This window comes from Lolium perenne, chromosome 4 (assembly GCF_019359855.2).
Source record: "Lolium perenne isolate Kyuss_39 chromosome 4, Kyuss_2.0, whole genome shotgun sequence".
Taxonomy (NCBI): domain Eukaryota; kingdom Viridiplantae; phylum Streptophyta; class Magnoliopsida; order Poales; family Poaceae; genus Lolium; species Lolium perenne.
The window spans coordinates 311,828,692-311,852,044 of NC_067247.2; the positions used below are offsets into that span (position 1 = coordinate 311,828,692).

The 23,353-nt window shown below is 41.5% G+C and overlaps 1 protein-coding gene across 1 annotated transcript; it reads right to left on the minus strand.

Annotated features, from left to right (window-relative positions):
- LOC127296125 (ASC1-like protein 3) lies at positions 1 to 11,294 on the minus strand. The gene is made up of 6 exons (XM_051326153.1): positions 10,904 to 11,294; positions 2,662 to 2,870; positions 1,904 to 2,059; positions 1,126 to 1,311; positions 862 to 1,040; positions 1 to 397 (listed from the first exon to the last, which is right to left on the minus strand). The coding sequence occupies exons 1-6, from the start codon at positions 11,006 to 11,008 to the stop codon at positions 378 to 380; spliced, it is 855 nt and encodes a 284-aa protein (XP_051182113.1). The 5' UTR covers positions 11,009 to 11,294; the 3' UTR covers positions 1 to 377.
- Between the last annotated feature and the right edge of the window lie 12,059 nt (positions 11,295 to 23,353).

Sequence of the window (23,353 nt, forward strand, 5' to 3'; positions counted from 1 at the left end):
TAAAAAAAAAATCACTTTATTCCCAAGAATTAGATCTAAACCTACTCATAGTCAAAAGTATACAAATCATGGTACAGAGGAGTCTCCAAGCTTTGGGGAAAAGCTACAGGAAACGACCTCTTAAGCCTTTTCTACTAAGAAAAAAGATGAACCGAAAATTATGAAGGGACCTTCAAGTAAGTTGCAAGCTATACCCGCTATATATAGAACCTTCTCAGTTTCTTGATCTAGCAATCTTTGATATCACAAGGCAATATACAGAAATGAAACTTTCTTCGTACAAGCTTGCCAAGACCAACACAATCTACTTTGTGAGTTGGCAAGGAAGGTATCAGCAAAGATAGGTCCCACCACAGTTGTCAAAGAAATAACCCCCATCAGTCGTCATCCTCTGAATCTGCATTATGATGAAATTAAGTAACTTAAGCGATCAGAACTAATGAAAACCCTGGGTTACTATAGTTTGGTCCAACAGCAATTCAAATCTCTTTCTCTGATTATTAGGATGGAAGGAGTCTCCCAAAGGGTGTACTAGAGCCACTTGCCATAAAGGCAATCTGATCAATGTTTGTGAATGTCCTATTCAAGCAACTAGCCAAAATTGAAATGTGGGGTTTTTATATGACATATGGGTATCCCTACTGGTTTTCCCTCTTTTCATTTTAAAACGTAGGGCTCTCCTGTTTCATGTAGAAATGGCCAACAAGGTTACAATTTATCTTTTCTGGAAGGGGAGGGGGCAATGCAAATTTACAAGGAAATAAAAAAAAGTATATAGATTATCAGCATACAATCACTTAGGACAGCAATGGGTGAATGAAATCATCAACAAGCGATTGCACCAAAGAAAATAATTCTTACCTGATCGAACATCCTCCCCAACTTTTCCCTTATTATTCAATTGTCTCATTATCATTAAAAATATGAGTTTCCCCCAATACATATGAAACACAAGCAATGTGAGAAGCATTGTGTTAAAAATGTAGTACAAGGTCGTTGGGAATCTATCCAGCTTCCTCAAGGATATGATGGACTGGTAGCTGGCATGGTAAGAACAAGAATGGTAAGTTTGAACCTCATAACCTATTAAGAATACCAGAAATTGTTAGAGAAAGAGCAACAAACCTTGAGGTTTTGATTATCCAAAATGGGAAGTAAATCAGACGCAATAGGAGCCAGGATAGAGCAAAAAGCCCAAAAAACAAGCTAGCTGCTAGTTCTTTTTCTGTGTACTTGCACAATTTGGCAGTCTCAAGGAACACATCACTCGCGTCATGCAAAGCAAGAATAATTGTCCCGATTCGAAAAAATCTGCAGAAAGCGTAACTTCATTTGTCTTAGAGCTGTGTTGAAATGTTGATCTCACTTGATATTATAGAAGTCAATTATACCCATAAATGCTCATACAAAAGAAAAGGTGGAAAAAGAAACCAATGCAGTACAGTGTGCATAGTTATTTCAGAAATATTTATGTACTGTAACTATTGTGATATGATATAGCTGTGCTGCAAGGTAAAAGGCTAAATTACAAGCAGTGGACTATCTTATGTTCTAACGAAGCACAATGATTATCTATGTAGTATAACATGGCATGACCAGCCTGCAGGTACAAGAGGTTATAAAACATTCGTCATATCAACAGCAAGCTTGAAATTAATCTATCATTGCCATTGCATTCTGCTTTCCAATTTTTTTTTTATGTAATCACATTTGTTTGTCAGGATATTCAAGGTCAAACCAGTATGCAACTGAATGATCAAAATAATCGTCAGACTTCAGTGCACACTGTACGGTCATTGAATTCTTGTGGATTTGTATGTATAATGACCAACAGACCACAAATAGGAAACATCTACAGTTGAAATCCAGAAAAGACGCTATCAGAGGCTCAATAAAGGTTTACCCAGTCAGAAATGCATATCCAATAAGAACAGATGTTACTACATGATGAGACATCATCACAGCAAAATCTTTTCTGCGTGTTTCCCAAGCAATAAGAGCAAAAATGCTGTAGATATAAAACCCACACTGGCACATGTAGAAAAGTCTCAACGAGGACCTGAGAGACCAAAAAACATATATATTAGATTAAAGGGAAAAATATCACTTCATTTCAAAGAACAGGTTGAATAGTTCCAAACTAACAATATGCACCGGGAGTGTATCAAAATGAGAATTCCTGTTAGTATATGTGAAAATTTTAAACTCCGAGCCATTTGATCTGTGTGACAATGAACACAGGGATGATTTCCGAGCATCGCATGGTCACAAAAATGATAGAACAGCATCCTGACTTTGGATTTTCCCCTCTAAAGCTAATTTATTATGGCTACAGCTGGTAATGAGTGAAGTTAAGTATGATTACATTATCAAGGTAAGAAAGCTATTAGAAATCACATGTCAACGAATTATTAATGTGAAATGGGCTCAGTAAAGTATGTGGTTGCTAACAACATATTTTTTGCAACTTGTATGCATGCTGTGGAATATTCTGAAATTTGCAGGTTTGAATACATTTAGAGGAGAATATATTGCAAACAAAACAAGTTACTTATTCTCAAGTTCTAAGAGATTTGCAGGACCAAGTGATGTATCAGTGCAAAAAACTCACTGTAACCCCCAGTAAGCTCAGAAACATATACAAGTAGAGTTTGCACTCACGGAATGGGTTGACTCGGCCAGCCATCGAAGTACTGCATTGTGTCCAACGACCACGGTTCCTGCTTTATTATCAAGAGGACCCATGCCTGGACAGAAGCATAGTACGTGAGCTTCCAAGTAGACTCTGAGAACTTGACAATCTTCGCTTGCCTGGCCTCATCATTCGCCAACTTTGAAGCCTTGCTAGTGAAAAGGTACACCGCCAACGGCTGAAATGACATTTGCACATGGACAGAAAATAAGACATGCACGTCAGATTGACAGATGCTCGGGGATGTAAGAAACTGTTTGTGTTGAGATTTCAGGAAAAAACTGGGCAGGAACTACAGAAATAAAGCAGAGATAACACGGGCTTGGCTTTATGATTATCAGTTCCTCTAGAGAGGAAGAGGGACTGATATATAAACATAAAATAATTATATTATTCAGTGGAGATAACATACTTGCATGTGGATTAAACGCACTGAATCCGCAACCGGCAAAAATCCAGCGCAGTAGTGCGTCATTGTTTCAATTAAAAGTGCAGTAACTGTTGGATATTTTGGTGATCTAGGCTGCTTTCCTAGGTCAGATATTTTGGACTGCTACAGTAGGGGCGGCACTACTGTAGCTACAGTAAGGCGGCTCTACAGTAAATGGCCACCTATCCTTATGTGTTGTCTTGATCGGAGACATCGATTTTGATCCAACGGTGCTGGTTCCCCTAGTGCATAGTGCTAAACATATATAAAGGGGTCAAATGACCCTAGAAGAGAAGAGAACACACGGCTGCTCTCAGCTCTCTCTCTCACTCTCTCTCTCACACAAATTAAGCCACCGATCAGGCTAGCACTAAAGCACTGGGAAGAACCTAGCACAAATTGCTCCATCCTTGTGTGAGCAATTAAACAAGAGGAGGCATGGCATCATCTTCAGACCAAGGTATTTCTGATCTTATTCTTTTGTGGCTCAAACTAGAGCTAGTTGATCCTGCTGGATCCATCAATGGTATCAGAGCTCCTAGCTCTTAAGTTTGAGCCCTCTTATGTTCAAGATCATGCTTGTTTTATCAAGTTAATGTCAAGTATCAAGCTATTCTGGCTTGATCTTTTTTCTGGCCCCAACAAATCTTTTAAGGCTCAAGGGTTTTTCAATTATCAAAGTTAAGTAAAAGGGGGTCTGATGCAACAACAGAAAATCCCCTATTTCTAGAAACCCTAGAACAGAAATTCCTATGTTTTTACCCCTAATTTGGATCAAGAGTTTCGATTATGTAACAAATTGATGGGGAAAGAAGCAAATTTTGCATAAACCTTGATGTTTTTCCCAAATCCGAGACTCTAATTTAAGCAATTATGTGTTTCCCTCCTGCAATAAAGCTTGTGGTTTTGGTTTATGCTAAAGATTTAAGGGGAAACCTATAACGTGATTCTTAAGATGATTTTCCCCAATCCGAAACCCTAAAGTGATGAAAATTTCCCCTGTTTTGATGCTCATGGTTTCGGTTAAGTATGAATTGAAGTGGGGACGGATTGATTTGATGCCGTAATCAACCCTAAATTATGAAATTCCCCAAATTTTCGGAACCCTAACCCTAATTTAAGAATCATGGCGGTGGAAACTTACCTTATGGGTGTCGTCGCCGTCGCTGGCCACGGCGGCGCCGGTGCCACCTTTTTATGATGGCGGTTCTGCTCGGGCACACACCCGAGCGGACCTGCCGTCCACCGCACCGGACCCCGGCGCTCCTTCCTCACGCGCTCGTTCGCCTCGCGCAGGGCGCCGCCCGGAACCGCTCGACAGAGCTGCGCGCTGGCCAAAGGCGCACGCAACTCCGGCGAGAGGAAGGCCGGACGACGCCGAAGCCCTCTCTCTGTCGCGCGGTGCTCGTCGCCGTCGCCGTCGTGACTAACGCGCCGTCATCATCGCCGTCGGGAGAGGAGAGGAGGAAAAGAAACGGGGCTAGGGTTTCGAGGGAGCCGGGCGACGACGCGCCGGTTTTGTTCAGTGCGGTCGTTCTGGCCGTCGGATCGCATCCGACGGTTCAGTCGTCCGGGCGTGTTGCTAATGGGTGTGGCCCAAGAGGGGATCAAGGGAGCCAACATGCGGGCTGGGCCAATTTCGGCGATTCGTGAATTATTATGTAATAAAAAAAAAAAAAATTGGGGCTGAAATAATTTATTTTCGGGCTGATTTTTCTGCATAAATTTATTATGCTTATTATGTTTATTTTAGGCCACAATTTTAATTGTCATGCTTAGTTAATTTACATGTTGATATTACTTTTATTATTTAGTTTATTTATGATTAATGAATTATGGTGATATTTATCACTATAATTATTATGTGATAATGCTTTATTTGCAAAATAAAGTTTATGGATCCTCAAATAAAGTGTGGTTTTATGCCTTGTCATTCGACCAAAGTTGTTTGACGGGCATTTTAACGCAAAATTCTTTTATTAGTGCTTCACTTCTCGCCAAAGTCGATGTGAACCGGGTCGGTAAAAGAAAATAATGAATGAGGATCATTAATGTGTGGCTTCTATTTATCAATTTGGCCAAAGCTAATTGATGAATATTTGTCCACAAAATTTTGTTGTTCATTTTCATCTACGGCCAAAGCTGATTTGAATTTGATCAATAAAATTTAATGATGATTATGATGATGCTTACTAAAGCATTTTGAATTTTTCTTTTGCGGCAACTAATGTCTCTAATATTCTTTGGAATGCTAAATGGCATCGAAACGACTAAATGGCAGCAATTATGTCACGTGGAAGGAGAAGCTTGAGATCACTATGGCCTTACTCAATATTGATTATGCTCTCCTTAATGATCCTCCTGAGGTGCCTAAAGAAAATAATGAAAATTATGAAGCCCTCAAGAAAGAATATGACATTATTAAGGTTAAGTGGGATGATTCTAATCGCAAGTGCCTTATGATGATAAAGGGCTCCATTACACAGAGTATGAGGGGAGCCCTTCCTGATTGTGAGACGACAAAAGGGTACTTTGCAAAAATTGAGCATCAATTTAAAGGGTCTTCTAAAGTTTATGCAACAAGTCTTATCGGAAGGCTAATTGATGAAAAATATGATCCCACGGAAGTCTTCGAGAGCATATTATGAAAAAGTGCAACATGACCGCCAAACTAAAGTCAATGGAGATGGAAATCTCTAATGGTTTCCTCGTCCATTTTATTATGTCATCTTTGCCTCCCCAATTTGATCCATTTATGATCAACTATAATGCGATGGATGTTAAATGGGAGATTGATGAAATGATGGCGCGATGTGTGCAAGAAGAAGAAAGGCTTAAGGTGACAGAATTGATCATGTTAATCGGTTTGGTCATTCACAAAAGAAGAAGTATAGAAGATTTGTGAATGAATATGTGAAGCCCAAGCCTTATAAGTTCAAGGAAAAAGGCCAATCCTCAAAAGGTTCACGACAAAAGAAGCCGGAAAAAGCGCCTAATCTTTGAAGAAAATAATTCCAATGCTTGCCACTTTTGTGGAAAAGGTGGGCATAGGCGAAAGGATTGTTTTGGCTTCAAGAGATGGCTCAAAGAAAGAGGTACAGAGCATTATTACCGTTGTTGAAGAATCCCTTTATGTTAATTATGCCACCAATACTTGGTGGATTGATTCAGTGCAACAATTCATGTTGTAAATTCGTTGCGGGGATTCAATATGAGGAAGACCCTAAAAGAGGGGAAAGAACAATTAAAGTTGCTAATGGTGTTGAAGCTTATGCCGAGGCGCTTGGAGACTTCACTCTTACACTTCATGGCGGTTTTAAGCTTGACTAAATAATGTTCTCTATGTACCCTCGATGAAACGGAATTTAGTTTCCGTCTCATGTTTAGATGATGATAGTTATGAGTGTCACTTTGGGAATAAGCGGTGTATAATTATGTATGACAATAATAATGTTGGCCTTGCTGTCGACACGACAAACTTTATGTAATTTCCCTTTGTGATGATATAAATAATGTGGGTTCTACCTCAAATATAAATGTCGGTACCAAACGCAAACGAAATGATAATGAGACTTCTTCGAAATTATGGCACTATCGTTTAGGCCATATTTCGAGGGGGAGGATTGAGCGTCTCATTAAAGATCAAGTTCTTCCTTCTCTTGATTTTTCGGATGCGGATGTTGATCATTGTATCGGCCGCATCAAAGGACAATATGCCAAGAAAATTAAGAAAGGTGCAAACCGAAGCACGGGAGTTTTGGAATTAATTCATACGGATATATGTGGTCCGTTTAATGTGAGATCGGTGGACGGTTATAATTCATTCATAACGTTCACTGATGATTTCTCCCGTTATGGATATATTTATCAAATCAAAGAAAAATCAGAGGCATTAGACAAGTTCAAGATTTTCAAAGTGAGGTTGAAAATCAATGTAATAAAAGAATTAAAGTTGTAAGATCGATCGTGGTGGTGAATACTACGGCGGACATGCAACTTATGGTCAAATTCCTGGACCATTTGCAAAATTCTTACGGGAAAATGGCATTGCCTTGATACTCAAAGACCGGGTGAACCTCAACAAAACGGGGTGGTGAAAGGAGAAACCGCACACTTATGGATATGGTGCGGAGTATGTTAAGCCACTCCACTTTACCTGAATTTATGGATGGAAGCCCTTAAAACAAAGAAAGACATATTCTTAACGTAGTTCCCGATGTAAATCGGTGCCCAAAACACCGTATGAATTATGGGTAGGAAAAAGCCAACCTTTGAATTATTTTCATGTATGGGGCTGTCTGCTGAAGCAAGGATTTTTAATCCGGTTATGGGAAAATTAGACCCCAAGACAGGTCAGTTGCCATTTTATTGGTTATCACGACAAATCTAAAGCATATCGATTTTATTGTCCAAATCGGACAACGAAATTTGTTGAAACAAGACACTTGTGTTCTTGGAAAGTGATATGATGAGGGGGAGCATGACTCCCAGAGAAATAGTCTTGGAGGAAAAACAGGAATATGTCCCGATGCCCGTAATCCAAGAGCCGGTGTTTCCGGTACATGCGAAATTGCACCTCAAGTTTCGGCTCACATGGTGATGGTGCTCACATAAGCTGGACAACAAAAGGACCAAGAACGGCAATTACGAGTGTATTCAAGAAGGCAACGTCTCGCTAATGCAACACCTGCCGATACACCTACGATCGTTCAGATGTCACATCTAATGATGCTCTTATTGAAAATAATCGTGAGTCTCAAATCGTTATTAATGTGCCGAATAATGAGCCTCTTAGAAGGTCACGACGGGCTAGAAAGCCCTGCTATTCACGATGATTATCTCACCTACATGAGTGAGGATACAAATGAGCAGTGTTGGATAATGATCCCACCTCATTTAAGGAGGCTATGGAAAGTGAATATTCGTCTAAATGGCTCGATGCTATGAAAGATGAAATGAAGTCCATGAGCACTAATGATGTATGGGACTTAGTAGAAATCCACGAAGGAGCCAAAACAGTTGGATGCAAATGGGTCTATAAGACCAAACGTGACTCCAAGGAGTGATATCGAAAGGTTTAAAGCAAGGCTTGTGGCAAAAGGATTCACTCAAAGAGAAGGGATTGATTATAATGAAACTTTTTCACCCGTCTCTTCGAAGGATTCATTGAGAATAATTATGGCACTCGTGGCTCATTATGATTTAGAGCTACATCGAGATGGATCTCAAAACCCCATTTCTACATGGTGACTTACGCGAAGATGTTTACATGGCACAACCGGAAGGTTTTGTTATGGAAGAAAATAAACATTTAGGATGTCATCTGAAGAAATCCATCTATGGTTTGAAACAAGCATCAAGAGAGTGGTATCTCAAATTTGATCAAGTCATAAAGAAATTTGGCTTTAAGGAAAATAAGAAGGACAAGTGTGTTTATGTTAAGTTCGGGGGAGTAATTTTATCTTCACGATATTATATGTTGATGACATACTCTTGGCGGTGAGTGATAAAAATATGTTGATGGAGACCAAGAGATTCTGTCTTCAAAGTTCGATATGAAAGATCTCGGTGAAGCAACTTATGTTTTAGGAATTGAAATTCACCGGGATAGATCCAGAGGGATCTTGGGGCTATCTCGTAGAGCATATATTGAAAAGGTGCGAAAAAGTACAATATGTATAAGTGCTCGGCCTACTTTGCTCCTATTGTTAAGGGCGATAAATTTGGGACTTTCCAAAGTGCCCAAGAAATAATTATGAATCTGCAGATGAAGTCAATTCCTTATGCCTCAATTGTTGGGAGTCTTATGTATGCACAAGTGTGCACTCGCCACGATTTAGCTTTTGTGACCGGGATGCTTGGCGGATATCGGTCCAATCCTGTGCGGATCAGCTGGAAGAAATTTGCTAAAAAGGTCTTGCGTTATTTGCAAGGTACTCAAGGCCTCATGCTTACTTATGAGAAATCGATAACCTCGAAATAGTGGGTTATTCGGATGTCGATTTTGCGGGGTGTGTTGATACTAAGAAATCCACATCAAAGTTATATCTTCACCCTTGCAAAAGGAGCTATATCATGGAAAAGCTCAAAGCAAGCATTCTTGCATCGTCGACAATGCGAGCAGAATTTGTAGCATGTTATGAGGCAATAGGGCAAAGGGCGGTATGGTTGAAGAATTTTATCCGGAACTAAGAGTGATTGACAAGATTTCCGGGCCTCTCACTCTATCTGCGATAATCAACCCGCGATGATCTATGCGAGTAACAACAAGTCAAGTGCGGTGGCAAATTTATTGACATTAAGTATCTTGTTGTGAAAGATAGAATCCAGGATCAAACAATAGATATCAAGTACATTAATACTAAGTTTATGTTAGCGGATCCGCTCACGAAAGGCTTACCACCCAGCGTATTTAGAGAGCATGTTGCCGGCATGGGTTTGGTTGAAAACTTTTAATCCTGGAGAAGTTGGAACTATTATGGCACCATCTCCCCAAAAGGGGCTCATTTTGAGATCGGATGGGAACCATAGTCACTTGGTTTAGCAGTACTTAATTGACTGTTGTAACCTATTGTCTTGGTGTACCATTTTATCAAAAGATGAGTCTGTAATGTTTATGATGTTTATGTAAAGAATTATGTAAATTAAGTTAATATATGATGTGAATAAAGTTTATGGAGCTCATAAATTAAAGAGTTTCATTTTGATATGAAGTAATGTGCTATAGTCACTAGATTAAATGGTACCTAACAGACCATTATAATCTTTTCGTCCTAGTGCATTATTTTGTTGAAAAAATGAGCTTATAATGATCAGCCTTACGATCAAGGGGGAGAATGTTGGATATTTTGGTGATCTAGGCTGCTTTCCTAGGTCAGATATTTTGGACTGCTACAGTAGGGCGGCACTACTGTAGCTACAGTAAGGCGGCTCTACAGTAAATGGCCACCTATCCTTATGTGTTGTCTTGATCGGAGACATCGATTTTGATCCAACGGTGCTGGTTCCCCTAGTGCATAGTGCTAAACATATATAAAGGGGTCAAATGACCCTAGAAGAGAAGAGAACACACGGCTGCTCTCAGCTCTCTCTCTCACTCTCTCTCTCACACAAATTAAGCCACCGATCAGGCTAGCACTAAAGCATTGGGAAGAACCTAGCACAAATTGCTCCATCCTGGTGTGAGCAATTAAACAAGAGGAGGCATGGCATCATCTTCAGACCAAGGTATTTCTGATCTTATTCTTTTGTGGCTCAAACTAGAGCTAGTTGATCCTGCTGGATCCATCAGTAATGCGTCGTGTACAGAGCTGTTCAAGTACAGAGCTGTTGGTCTAAACATTTGTTTACCAGAGAGTGGTTGAGCCAGCAGAAGGCATGAGAAGAAGAAGAAGCAAGTTGAGACTCAGATTGTCAGATGATAGTAACAAGTTCAGTAGTACAGGCAAAGGGAAACTACGCCACATTGATCCCAGAGAGCAGATACAGGTAATAAGGCATTAATGAGAAGTTGACAGTGGGCGCGTCTGCATCACATGCGTACGGCCGCACGGGTGATTCCTTAAGTCAGCCGGATCACATTGATCAGTTACGATTCTATAGTGCTATTTTTTAATTCGCGAGGCAATCACTTACGGATTCGTGGCAATATCAACGAGCATGGAGCAGCAGCAGGCACCACCCAGACCCAGCGGGGCGAGAGCCGAGAGATCCCGCGGAACACGACGCGAATCTGGGCGGGCGAGGAGGAGGAGGAGGAGGAGGAGGCGGTGATTCCGTACCTTGTAGACGAGGCGGTCGAGGACGAAGCGGGCGCAGAAGAAGCCGAGGGAGAAGAGCAGCGTGAGCGGGAAGAAGGAGGCGGCGTCCGGGCCGCGGATCGCCATACTCCGCGGCGGCGCCGCCACCGGCACCGGGCACGGCGAGGCTCGCCGGCGCGCGCGCGCGCACGCGGATAATGTGATGGGGGTTGGATTGGGTTCGGGAGTGCGGGCGGGCGGTTGGGGTGGGGAGGGGGAGCGAGAGGCCCAGGCGGACACGCAGTGTTCCTTCACTTGTGTTTCTATAGAGTCTCGGGCCGCCGGTGGCTGGAGCAAGGGAGGAGGAGGAGGACGACGATGCGCGTGCGTGTGACGGCGCGGGCGGGCGTGCGGGACGGGATCTCTCTTGGGGACACGGATCCGGTGACATGCCCATGGCATGTCACCGATGAACAGTGCGGTGACATGCACTATGGGTCGTTGGATCAAAAACGAGCGGACCAGATTAAGTACTGTAGCGCGTCACTGTGCCCGTTCCTGTAGCAGGTACACTGTAGCGTGCGTACTGTAGCATATGCACTGTAGCATGTACACTGTAGCATAGTCCTATTCATGTTCATCTGTCCATCGAGTTTGGATCCAACGGCCAAAAACTAGGTGCATGTCACAGTTACTGTTCATTGGTGACATGCTATGGGCATGTCACCGGATCTCAATCCCTCTCTTGGTGTCTCTGTCTGTGTCTCTCTGCTCACCGCCGGAGCAGATTTCCTTTTTTCCTTAAATTTATTGCCAGATCAAATCGGGTGATAGGATTTGATTGTCAACTAGCTAGGGCATCTTTGCTGAACTGATCAATACTCCTGTCGAGAATTGATGGCCACCTCCAAAGAATGTTGGCCGGAGGTTGCTCTGCTCTCGCTTTCGTCACACCTCAACATGTTGTTCGCTTGCAAGCGAACCATCGATACGTCGTATAGTATGATTATGTAGTACTATGATTTGTCTTCTAACTAAAACCTTATTATTGTCTACAGGTAACAGAGGGAAGCTTGTTTTTGTCTACAATGTCGTCATACCAACACTATAACTAGTTTGTTTGTCATTCCACCACGCTTTTCCGGCTCACGCTCTTTGCGTTGCGAGTTGGTTTGCGTGCACGGATTGTCCATGATGCGTTCTTTTTATTCGCATAACATATGGTGGATTATTCATGATGCATTCTCTTCATTCGCATCATATATGTGTATGTAATATCGAAGTTGCAGAGGTCAGGGCTTCCCATTTTTAAATAAAAAATATGATACCCAAAGCGTCTCTTTTCCGGTCACCGGAGGACACGTCAATCTACATCGTGTCTCGGCCATGTGGGCCCATCCTACCTCTCTTCTTACCCCTGTCTCCTTTGTGGAGGACGGCGGTGCTCCTCCCTCTCATCTTCTCCTTCTTCTCCCCTCCTTCCCCTACTCTTCCTCCCCCTTCATCATGGCATCTACAGCAGTGGTCAGAATTTCGCATGTGGATATTGTCACCTACAAGCTTGGACTGCGCGATGATATTGTATAAACTTACAATACGAGTTATATTTCTTTTCTAGATAAATAGAGAGTGTGGGTACATTACAACTGATCAATTGGATTGGCTCAAGTTCCCGGGAATAAGAGGCATCTCCACCGGAGCCACCAACTGGGTATCCGGCAACATCGTCAGATGTGTCATTTTGGGGGCACATGCTACCGCCCTTTTGGGCGCATTTTCCCACAGCAACAGAGCCATCACATGTGTGGACAGATGTTATCGGTGCGTGTGGAAGCACCAATTCCTGTCTAGGGAACATGTGAAGTGGGCATGTGCGGCCATGCTTGCTAGCCCCCATGATGGCCCCTACCAGTCGGGCTGGTGTGGGAGTGCTAGACAAAGTTTTGGGTCGCGCCCACTGTTGGAGATATGCCAAGAGGCAATAATAAAATGGTTATTATTATATCTTTGTGTTTATGATAAATGTTTGCATCCCATGCTATGATTGTATTAACCGGAAACATTAATACTTGTGTGTTATGTAAATATAAAAAAGTCCCTAGTAAGTCTTTTGTTAAACTAGCTTGTTGATTAATAGATGATCATGGTTTCCTGATCATGAATATTGGATGTTGTTAATAACAATATTATGTCATTGGGAGAATGATATAATGGACACACACCCATATTAATAAGCGTAGCATAAGATCAAGTCATTAAGTTCATCTTGCAATAAGCTTTCGATACATAGTAACCTAGTCCTTCGACCATGAGATCATGTAAATCACTTACACCGGATGGATACTTTGATTACATCAAACGTCACTATATAAATGGGTGGTTATAAAGATGGGATTAAGTATTCGGAAAGTATGAGTTGAGGCATATGGATCAAGAGTGAGATTTGTCCATCCTGATGACGGATAGATATGCTCTGGGCCCTCTCCGTGAAATACCATCTAATTAGCTTGCAAGCATGTGACAAAGTCACAAGGGATGATATACCACGGTACGAGTAAATAGTACTTGTCAGTAATGAGGTTGAACTAGGTATAGAGATATCGATGATCAAACCTCGGATAAGTAAAGTATCACGCGATAAAGGGAATCGGTATCGTATGTTAATGGTTCATTCGATCACTAAGTTATCGTTGAATATGTGGGAGCCATTATGGACCTCCAGGTACCGCTATTGGTTATTGATCGAAGAGGAGTCTCGATCATGTCCGCATAGTTCACGAACCGTAGGGTGACACACTTAAGGTTCGATGTCGTATAGTAGATTTGGAATATGAGATGGAGATCGAATGTTTTTCGAAGTCTATGATGGGATCAAGGACATCACAAGGAGGTCTGGAAAGGTCCGGAGAATAAGATTCATATAAGGAAAGTTAATTTCTGGGGTTCGGAAAAGTTCGGGAATTTTTCGGTGGAAGACCAAGAAGCTTCTAGAAGGTTATGGAGGGGCCACCAGTGGGCCCACCACCCCGGGAGGGCCACATGAGCCGAGGGGGTGCAGCCCGGCCCTAATGGGCCAAGCGCACCACAGCCTCAAGGCCCATGACGGCCACCCCCTAGGGTTTTGGGGAAACCCTAAATGGGGAAGACTTGGGGGGGGGGGGGTAAGTTCCCCCTCCCTCTTGGACGCCGGCCCTAGGGGCTTGGAGGAGGGGCCAAGGCAACCATGGCCGGCCTCCCTCCTATATAAAGAGGGGAGGGGCAGGGGCGCAGCCCTCCCTAATCCTCCAACCCTAGCCGCCTCTCTCCTCCTCCAAATTCCTGCACCGGCTTGGCGAAGCCCTGCAGGATCTTCTCCTCCTCCACCACCACCACACCGTCGTGCTGCAGGGATTCCGAGGGAATCTACCACCTCCGCTGCCCGCTGGAACAGGGAGAGGAAGGAAGTCATCGACACCGTACGTGTGACCGAGTACGGAAGTGCCGCCGGATTGCAGCATCGGAACTATCGTCTACATCAACCACGAGATATGTTCTCGTTAAGGCTTTGGATCTTCGAGGGTTAGTCTCTCTTCTCTCTTGTTGTTTCAATCTCACAGATTAGATCTTGGCTTTTCCATAGATTGGATCTTGGATTTATTCGTCTTTGCGGTAGAATTTTTTGTTTTTCATGCAACCAACCCATCACCCACTACCGGCATCATTTTGAAGGCGCCACTGAGATCCCACTCTCAGATGGATGCTCGGGTGCATTTGGAGGTGCTAGGGGAGATGCTCAAATAGCCTAGCCAAACCATTGTGTTCATTTGTTCTTGCTTGACATATCTCATATGAAGCAAGTTCATGACTAAAATTATCATGCCGCCTACTAAGTTTGAAAACTTTAGTCTCTGTGTCGCCATTGAGAAGATGTTGGACTTATTAAGTACAAAAGATAAAGGGGTAGAGACGCTAGCCGGGTCATTTGACCATCACTCTTTCTTTCTCACACCCCAACCGCATGTGCAGCGCAACCGTCCTACTTCGACCCCCTCCGCTCGTTGTTGTCGCCCCCCTTGCTCGTCACCACCGCCCCTCCGTGATCCCAAACTATTGGCGAAAGTTGCGGCTTAACTTCCCTGGTGACCGATACGTCGTTTTAAAAAAAATCATCCATTTTCAAAGGTTGATTTCAAATATTGTCAAAATATATATTCAATATTGGTGTTATTATGAAGCTCTCTTTAACAAGAACCAAAATATGCAAATGATTATCAAATTAAACTTCTAATTTGAAAACTATAGAACTTTCAAGTTTTAAACTAGTTCCTACAAAGTATAGAAGGAGATAGAAGGAAGTTGGTACAAAAGATTGAAGAGAGAGAGAGAGGCTCACTTCTCCCCTTCCTTTCTCTCTCCTCAGCCCACGTTGAGAGTCGCCTCCTGTCTCCGAGCTCTCCTCCGGCTCATCTTCGGCGATGGCGTCGCTTGGAGAAGAGAGGGGCGAGATGCTTGGAGTGTACATAGTAGTAGCGTTTTCGGCTTGATGCCGGTGTTTGGCGTGATGTCAGTAGTTTGGAGCGGGGCGTTGGATTTGTGCAGCGAGATCCAGGGCTGAGTAGGGCTCATCTCTCTCTTTCTTCTGCTCCAGAGGTTGGAGCTGAGCGGGGCGGAGAAGGGAACCGTCTCCTTCAATAAAGCTGCGGTTTGTGGCTACCTCTCGCGGTGGACTCGAGGTGATGTGATGCTTCTTCTGGCCGGCCGTGGGAGGCGAGGGGATGAACAACAACGGTACATTGTCTTGTGCATCTTGAAGGTGGTGGGGATGGCTCTTGCTGCAAGGTGGAGTGAACCACACGGTGGCTATCTCCGTTGTTGTGGTCTGTGGCCGAAGTGGCGGCCCCTCCAATCGCCGTAGTGGCGATTCTACAACCTCCAAGGTGGAGCCCCTTCAAGAGCTTCTCGCCGGAGCTCTGCGTCGTTTCACCGCCAAGTGGTGCGTCCCCGGTGGATTCATGGCGGCCGGCGATGGACGCTCAACCCCAGCGGAGAGGACCAAGGACTTGATGGTGTTTCTGTTTTCTGTTTTAGGGTCCTTTGTGTAATTGTGCTGGGTTGTGCTGTAATTTTCTCTTTTTCAGAGGGATCAGTTTGTAAAATGTTCCCATCGAAGCTTAATTAATGGCATCTTCGGTGGGGGGTCCTTGTGGTGACCCGGCATACCACTGCATGGTGTAGTATGCAAGTCTGATATAACACCAATGAAACACCGTTCCACTAGTATTATATCGCTCAGAGTGGTACAATAGAAACATATGCGGGTCCAAGGCATGTCTATAGAATTACAACATTGACTCTGTTACATAAGATCATCACAGCCTCCTACTTTACAATGAGGTAATCTGCAAATAAACTCCAGAAGAGCGACTCGTAGTCTAATCCTATCACGAACTCTATTTGTAGAGTATTTGACTAGCTACAGAGGCTATGAATAGATTCTAGCTAAGAAGGAGCTAGGTTTAGGAAGCTAGTTCCATTCTATGGCTAAACTAGGTTTTCTCCTTGTTGGATGTGGTATCTGACTCCTCTGACAGGGTCCTGTTTCTTGAAGTAGTTGTTGAATCCTCGGCCTTCGAGTTGCACTGTAGATCCTCCTTCGATGCCTCCATATCTAAGCAGGGGATTTAAGAGTGGGATGAGTACGAGCGTACTCAACAAGTTCATTATAGGAAAGAAGTGTTTAATGCACTAGCTACAGCATTAGACCAGAAAGTCTAATACCAATGCAAGTTTTCATAACTATTTCTTCAAAATGTTGCTTTTATTCAGAAGAACTATGTCCGTCAGCCTTCACCGGTTTACTAGAACTTCATGGAGCTCCTTTCCGGCAGCGTTCGCAGTTCCAAATCCCGGAACAGGGAGTGACAGGTCACGATTCATTACACTCTGCAGAGGTGTGTTGCTTTACCCATAAGAGATCTTATCCTTGTTGCCAACCGAGTTGCAGGCTCGTCCACACTTCCTTTGGTGTGAGGTCAGGAGTAAGGTCATAGCCAATCATATTCCTCCGCTACCTCGCACACCCACCCTTTGTTGCAAACCCCGACCACAGGTCCTCGTCGGTCCACTTACACCATTTAAGGACGGACCCCGACCACGACAACGATGGGATCGAACCAAACTCCTTCGCCGGTAGCTGCAACCCATCATAGACCACATTACCGTGGGGAATTAGAGTGGGATCCCCACCCTCAAGTTGTTCCGCAGGCCGCAACCGCTACGGTATGCACAGCATAACCGTGGGGACTTAGAATGGGTTCCCCACCCACAAGTTGCTCCGCAATATACAACTGCTACGGTAAGCGCATCCGTTGATGTACAAGAGGTGGAAATACGATTGACTAGTCCGTCCCATTTCAGATCTTATGGTTAACACGGGTATTACGGCACAAGAATCACTGGCGACATTTGTTGTTTAATCCTAGGTGGATATAAACCCTTGCAATGGAACCTCCACCATATCAACACAATCCATGGTTCCATTGCCCACCACATAGTCATATTCATAGTTATGAAAATAGTGGTTTTGGTTTTTATGCAATAGTGATAATCATAGTACTTTGCAAGTAATTTGATAAAGATACTCAAATGACATGAGCAAGTGATGAACTTGCCTTTCTTGACTGCAAGATTATGCAGACAAGGTCTTCGATACGCAATAACTCCAAATTCTGAAATAGCATCATCGTCCGGTAAGGACGACGTTTAAAAGATTGGCAAGGATGCAATAATGCATAAGTATGAGATGCAATCGCTCTAAGCGTGACCTAACCCCGATGATTTAGGATCAGTGAGTTGTAATGATGAGTTCAGGGTGTGTTGCACTTTTAGAGTGATTCACAAACAAGGTTCTTATTCAGGTAGGATTACTTGGTATTATAAACAGGTAGGTCATAAAGCATAATAATCAATTGAGTACACAAAGAATGATAATTGGCATAATGTTATCAAGTAAAGAACATTGGTTAGTTTTAACACTATATGGCATGGTTAATGATTAATTATCATATACTTCAAAAGAATAACTTTTGAAGAACATGTTCTTAATTAAAGAACAAGTATGATAATTAGGTTGGTGGATTCTATGGTTAACTATGGTTCTAATTGGTTTTGGAGTAGATATTAGATGGATCACAACCTAGTTGGATTCATCAATACTAGAACTTGTAGGGTTGAGTTAAGCCTAAGCATCTTGAGCAATTTATTATAAATAGTTGCTATCAAGGTTGGTATACCTTGCTGGTGATAACTAGTTATTGGCTATAGGTCCTATTAGGTAGGATTGATGATGATTCCTTATTTTCTTCAAAAGAATAACTTTTGAAGAACATACTTCTTAAATAATAAGAAGTATCTCAATTAGGTTTAAGGTTGTCTAGGTTTTGCTATTGGATTTACTAAGTAAGGAATAGTTGACTCCTAAGTGGGATGATAAATAATTATCTTACACTAATAGGGTTTAGTGGAGTATGGTTAGGTAATGCAAGATAATAAGCATGGTTGCTATTTGGGTTCATCACAATGGTGTGATGCTAAGCATGGATGAATAAGGATGATGGTCTTGACAGTAGAAGCTAGGGTTTAAATTTGGTCGATCCTACTTGATCAACTAGGTTTAGTGATATGCATACATGGAATACTAAATTGCTAGTGATAGGGTTCTACATTTTATGTAGACATAAGTATGTCTTTTAGTTGCTAATGATGGCTCCATGGTTTGAAATAAAGTACCATGATCACCTGTTCTAACCTTGGTTTTAGGTTAGAAGCAAATTAGGGTTCATATGAATAAGTGGAGCTAGGTTGCCTAATGGTATTAGGGTTTTAGGGTCCCACATGAAATTATGGGTTCCTGGTTCTATTACTTATGAAATTAGGGTTTTCTAAATACCCTAATGTTCTTGAATTAATAACTTCACTTTAAGGTTGAAGTTATTAATGACTTTGAAATAAAGTTAATATTGGATTTGGCATTTTATTATTTTTAAATAATTAATAATTAAGATAATTATTAATTAGGGTTTAAATCCTTCTGATAAATAATTTAATAAGTTAATAGTAAAGGAAAATTAATTTTAATGTTTTCCTTATTTACTTTCTGGTTTTTATTTGTTTTATTCCTTCTTCCTAATTCTTGAATTTTAACTGAATTTAGAATTAAAATTAAAGGCTTTAAATAATAAGTATTAAACAATTAAATTTTTATTAAAAATAAAAATTTCATATTATATTTTTATTAAATAGAATTCACTTTTCTAAGAATTTTGATGTCTTATTTTTATTTTTCTGAGTTGATATGATTTTTCTATAATTATTTGAAGTTGCAGTAATTTCCTGGATTTAAATTCAAACGGTTAATACTACAGTTACCCAGCTAAGTTACCCACCTAGTCACTGACCAGTGGGCCTACATCCATGTCACCTGCCACGCATGCTTGACTGGGTCAAAATTGCCAACGTGGCAATTGAGCACGGTGGCCGGCGTACTGTGGCGATGATCGCCGGAGTTTGGCTACTCCCGAAGACGCACCATTATGCCTATTCGACTCAGCGTGTCACGGTGAGCATTATGGTGGCGGCGCCGCTCCGAATAGGTCATCGGAGCAAGATCGACGGCGAGGCCGAGCGGCGGCGCTCGCAGATTACCGGCGCGAGCACGATTAAGGGCGTAATCGAGAGGGCTAGGATGCTCTGGAAGTTCAGTGGCTCACCAGGATCACGATGAGCTTGGTGGTGAGGCGAGAGGAGGTCTGCATCGCCGGAATTGCTAGCTCCGGCCGTCGAAGAGGATGAGGTCGTTGACGGCGCTCCGGGAGGCTACGGCTTGATTCTTTTTGTCTAGTGGGCAAGTCGAGCACGGTGAGGACGACGGTGACCACGACGATGCTTGGGAAGGCTCCAGTCGTCGGTGGTAATGGTGGCCGGGCGAGTTAGGGTTTCCATCTGGGATGAATTCGGGTAGAGCAGGAAGCAAACCAGGGATTAGGGTTCATCGCGGGCCTTTATAGGGTGCCAGGGCGCGCCTCGTCACGCTGCCTGTGAAGGAGAGAACGACAGCGAGCGAAGAAGAGGAGCACGCCTCTGTGCTGGCGTCCATGCGCGTCGAGAGGATGAGGACGACCCCCTCCCATTGTTTTTTTAGCGAAGGGGTATCGTGGGCTGCGGTTTGGTGATGATCTGGGCCAAGTGTTGGGCTGCTCCTGGGCTCTGGTGCTGGGCTGCAGTGCAGGTAAGGTCCAGGTAGGTTTTTCCCTCCTCTCTTCTTTTTCTGTTTTATTTTCTGTTTTCAAATCTGGTTTTTATAATTCAAATTTGAATCTTCTTATTTTGCAGGTGTTAAATAATTGGGGTTTACTGAGTATTTAGTGCAATGACCATTACACCACTCTCCCAATTGAGAAAAGCATTTTATAGTTGATTCAATTTCACATATGTGGGCTTATTCAATATAGCAATTAAACATGAGTTTGTATTCTCATTTTAATTCCTTATTTATATGAATCAACTCTATTTGGAATTAATAGAGTTGATAATCTCAACTCAAAGTATTTCAGAGTTAGTTATTAGGAGTTGGTTTCTATTTGAGAAATTGGTTGTTCACATATGATTTTATGTGAGCATTAAATCTATTAGGGTTTTATGGTTTCTATTACCAGCCCCTTGTAAAGTTAACACTATTATTATTATTGAAAGGATCTAGGGTAGGTAGTGTTCCATCATGGTTGTGCTTGGTTACCAAAATAAATAGTTGATCACTACATATATGGTTTTAACCATATAATGTAGCACAAGGTTTTTCTTATGTTGAAGAATTGAAACATAAGATTTTAATTAGTGAGCAATTCTAGGGTTCAAAGCATATTCACCTAATGGCACATGGTTTGGAATTTAATTGTGGCTTAGTTCATATTATGATCACAATAGTGATACATAAACTAGGGTTGAGATTTAATTCTAGGTTATAGAGATGAGATGACACCATATTGTATGTGCTAGGGTTTAGTCTCCCCTAACCATGATAAGGTGGTTACTTGCTTAATATTTCATGTGCTTCTCTAATTACTAAGGATTTGAGAATTGGTTTTATCTTGTACCAATTAACTCCTATTATTATCCCCAACTTATCATTAAAGTAACTACATTGATTATAGTTCTTTTTATAGTTAACTTTGGTCATATGGATGTATGGTTTCTCACCATATAAAGTATAATGTTTAACTCTAAGGTTTTCTTAGGTTCATTAATTTATGAAGTATAGATATGGTAGGATTCTACTTATGGTTACTAATTGAATCACAAGTTAAAGTTGGGATATCAGCCTAGGTTTGCTTACTAGTTATCTCCCAATAATTTCATGTAGTGAATGATATCTTCTTATCCTATTAGGATCTACTTATCCTCACATACCTCAAGAGCATGATCATGGATTAGGCATGATCCACTGGTTCTTAATATCCTTACCTCAAGTTCTTAGGATTTATGATCATTACTCAATTTATAATGATCAAAGTTTGGATTCCTAAGAAATCTCTCATTAAATAGGTTTCTCACTTCCATGATCAAGCATTGTCTTTATCAACTAGGTATAGTACTTCTAATTTACCTTCTTGCATGGGACTGCTATGGTTGCCTCTAAAGTTTATATCCCAGGAGGATGCCTGAGATATTATGTTAGGGTTCTACTTAATCAATGATGATATAATCATCTCGTTACATGGATAGTTCTCTCCCTTCAATTCAGGTGTTGCCTCATCTATCTTGAGTATAACACCATAATTGATCTCTCTTATATAAGAATGGATTATTCTAGGTTATGGTGTACTCCTAATACTCTAGTTAAATGGTTGTCCTTTATTCTTAAATAGATAAAGCTATGTTTTGTATGATTGGTCTCTCTCATTTTGGAAAGGACTTTAATACTAACTTAAGTTTTAGGCTCCATAGAAATTGATATAATCACCATTATCTATGTTCCACATAAATGTTGTCTCTCTCTATGGAATGTCTTTAATAATACTCTAGGGTTCCTTTTAAAGATGATGATTTGAATACTGGGATGTATATCCAAGGTTTAGCTCCAGGTTTGTTATTGCTTTTCTAATAAATAATATAGAACTCTCACCTCTCTGGGTTTGATGTATAATAATTTGGAATAGAGAAGAATATATTCCTTAGTTGGATCTCCTTGTCTTGTTTCCAAGATTCAAGTAGAATGGATATCATAGGGTTTTTGATAAGTGCATGGATTAGTTTAAGACATAGAAAAGATAGCCAAGAATGGTTTCTCCATTTTATTGATACTTGGTCTGCAATTGAATTGATGTTCATATGTTATGACAAGGATTGCCATATTATAAGATTTTATAATATCAAGTCATTGATCATTGGGTAAAGTGTTGTTGTGTTGATTATCAGTTCCATTTGATCTAACCCCTTAGATCAAACTATCTCTACCCAAAGCAAGGTTTTAGCAAAGTCACTTTGAGGTTTATAGCGCTTGAATTGATGAGCTACTTCAATTCCACCAAGGTCAAGTGAAACTTCAGTTACTGTGACTGTTTTACTTTAAAGCGCAAAAATTCCCCAGATTTTCTATGCATGAATGCAGTGCACACATCTGTTTCCTCTATTTTTGTAACCCCAATACCTGGGATATTACAGTCTCTACCCCTTAAACTAAACTTCGTCCTCGAAGTTTGATCTCTCTCACGTTTCGGAGTGTGGTTCTGACTTATGCAGACTTAAACTTTTCTCGAACTCTGTAGTGATCTCACTGGATATAATTGAATATATCCCTTGTCCAGATTCTTCCTGGAATCCATTAAGGTTTGTCTCTGAACCATGGTTCTTACTTTGATTATTTGATTTCTTTCAACTCTATATGCTTGTTTCCCTTCTCACTAAAAAATCAATGATGGGACTTTTTCTGGTGCTGCTAGTCTTAACTGAGGACTAATTTGATAATAAACTCCTAATTGATAAACAGGTCTTTGTTTTCCCTTACTACCAAAACTGCAATAATGGTACTTGGTAAGGTACTAAACATGGAATGGTCGTGATGGTTTATTTTCCTAAGAATGGATTAGACTAATTTAGTCCATCCAATCATGGTTTATAGTTGATACCTATAACTATTTTGGGTTATTTAGGTTCCATGAAAGGAATCATTCTATTAGTCTTTGATATTGGTATGTTCAATCTTCTTCATTCTTTTACCATCTTGGGATTTATTTGGTCTATGGTAGTTTCTTCGTCCAACTTCTTTATGCTTGACTTACTTGAGCTTTCGTACTTCTGAGTAAATATTACTCACTTTCTCAAGTTATAGTCCACTTCTTACTTCCTCGAGGTATGAACCTCGGCTTCTGGTCTGACATCCATCTGAAAGTATTGTTCCACAATCTTATGAAAATAAGATTGAACTTCCTCTCAATTCAGACCTTCTGCTTCTATCTA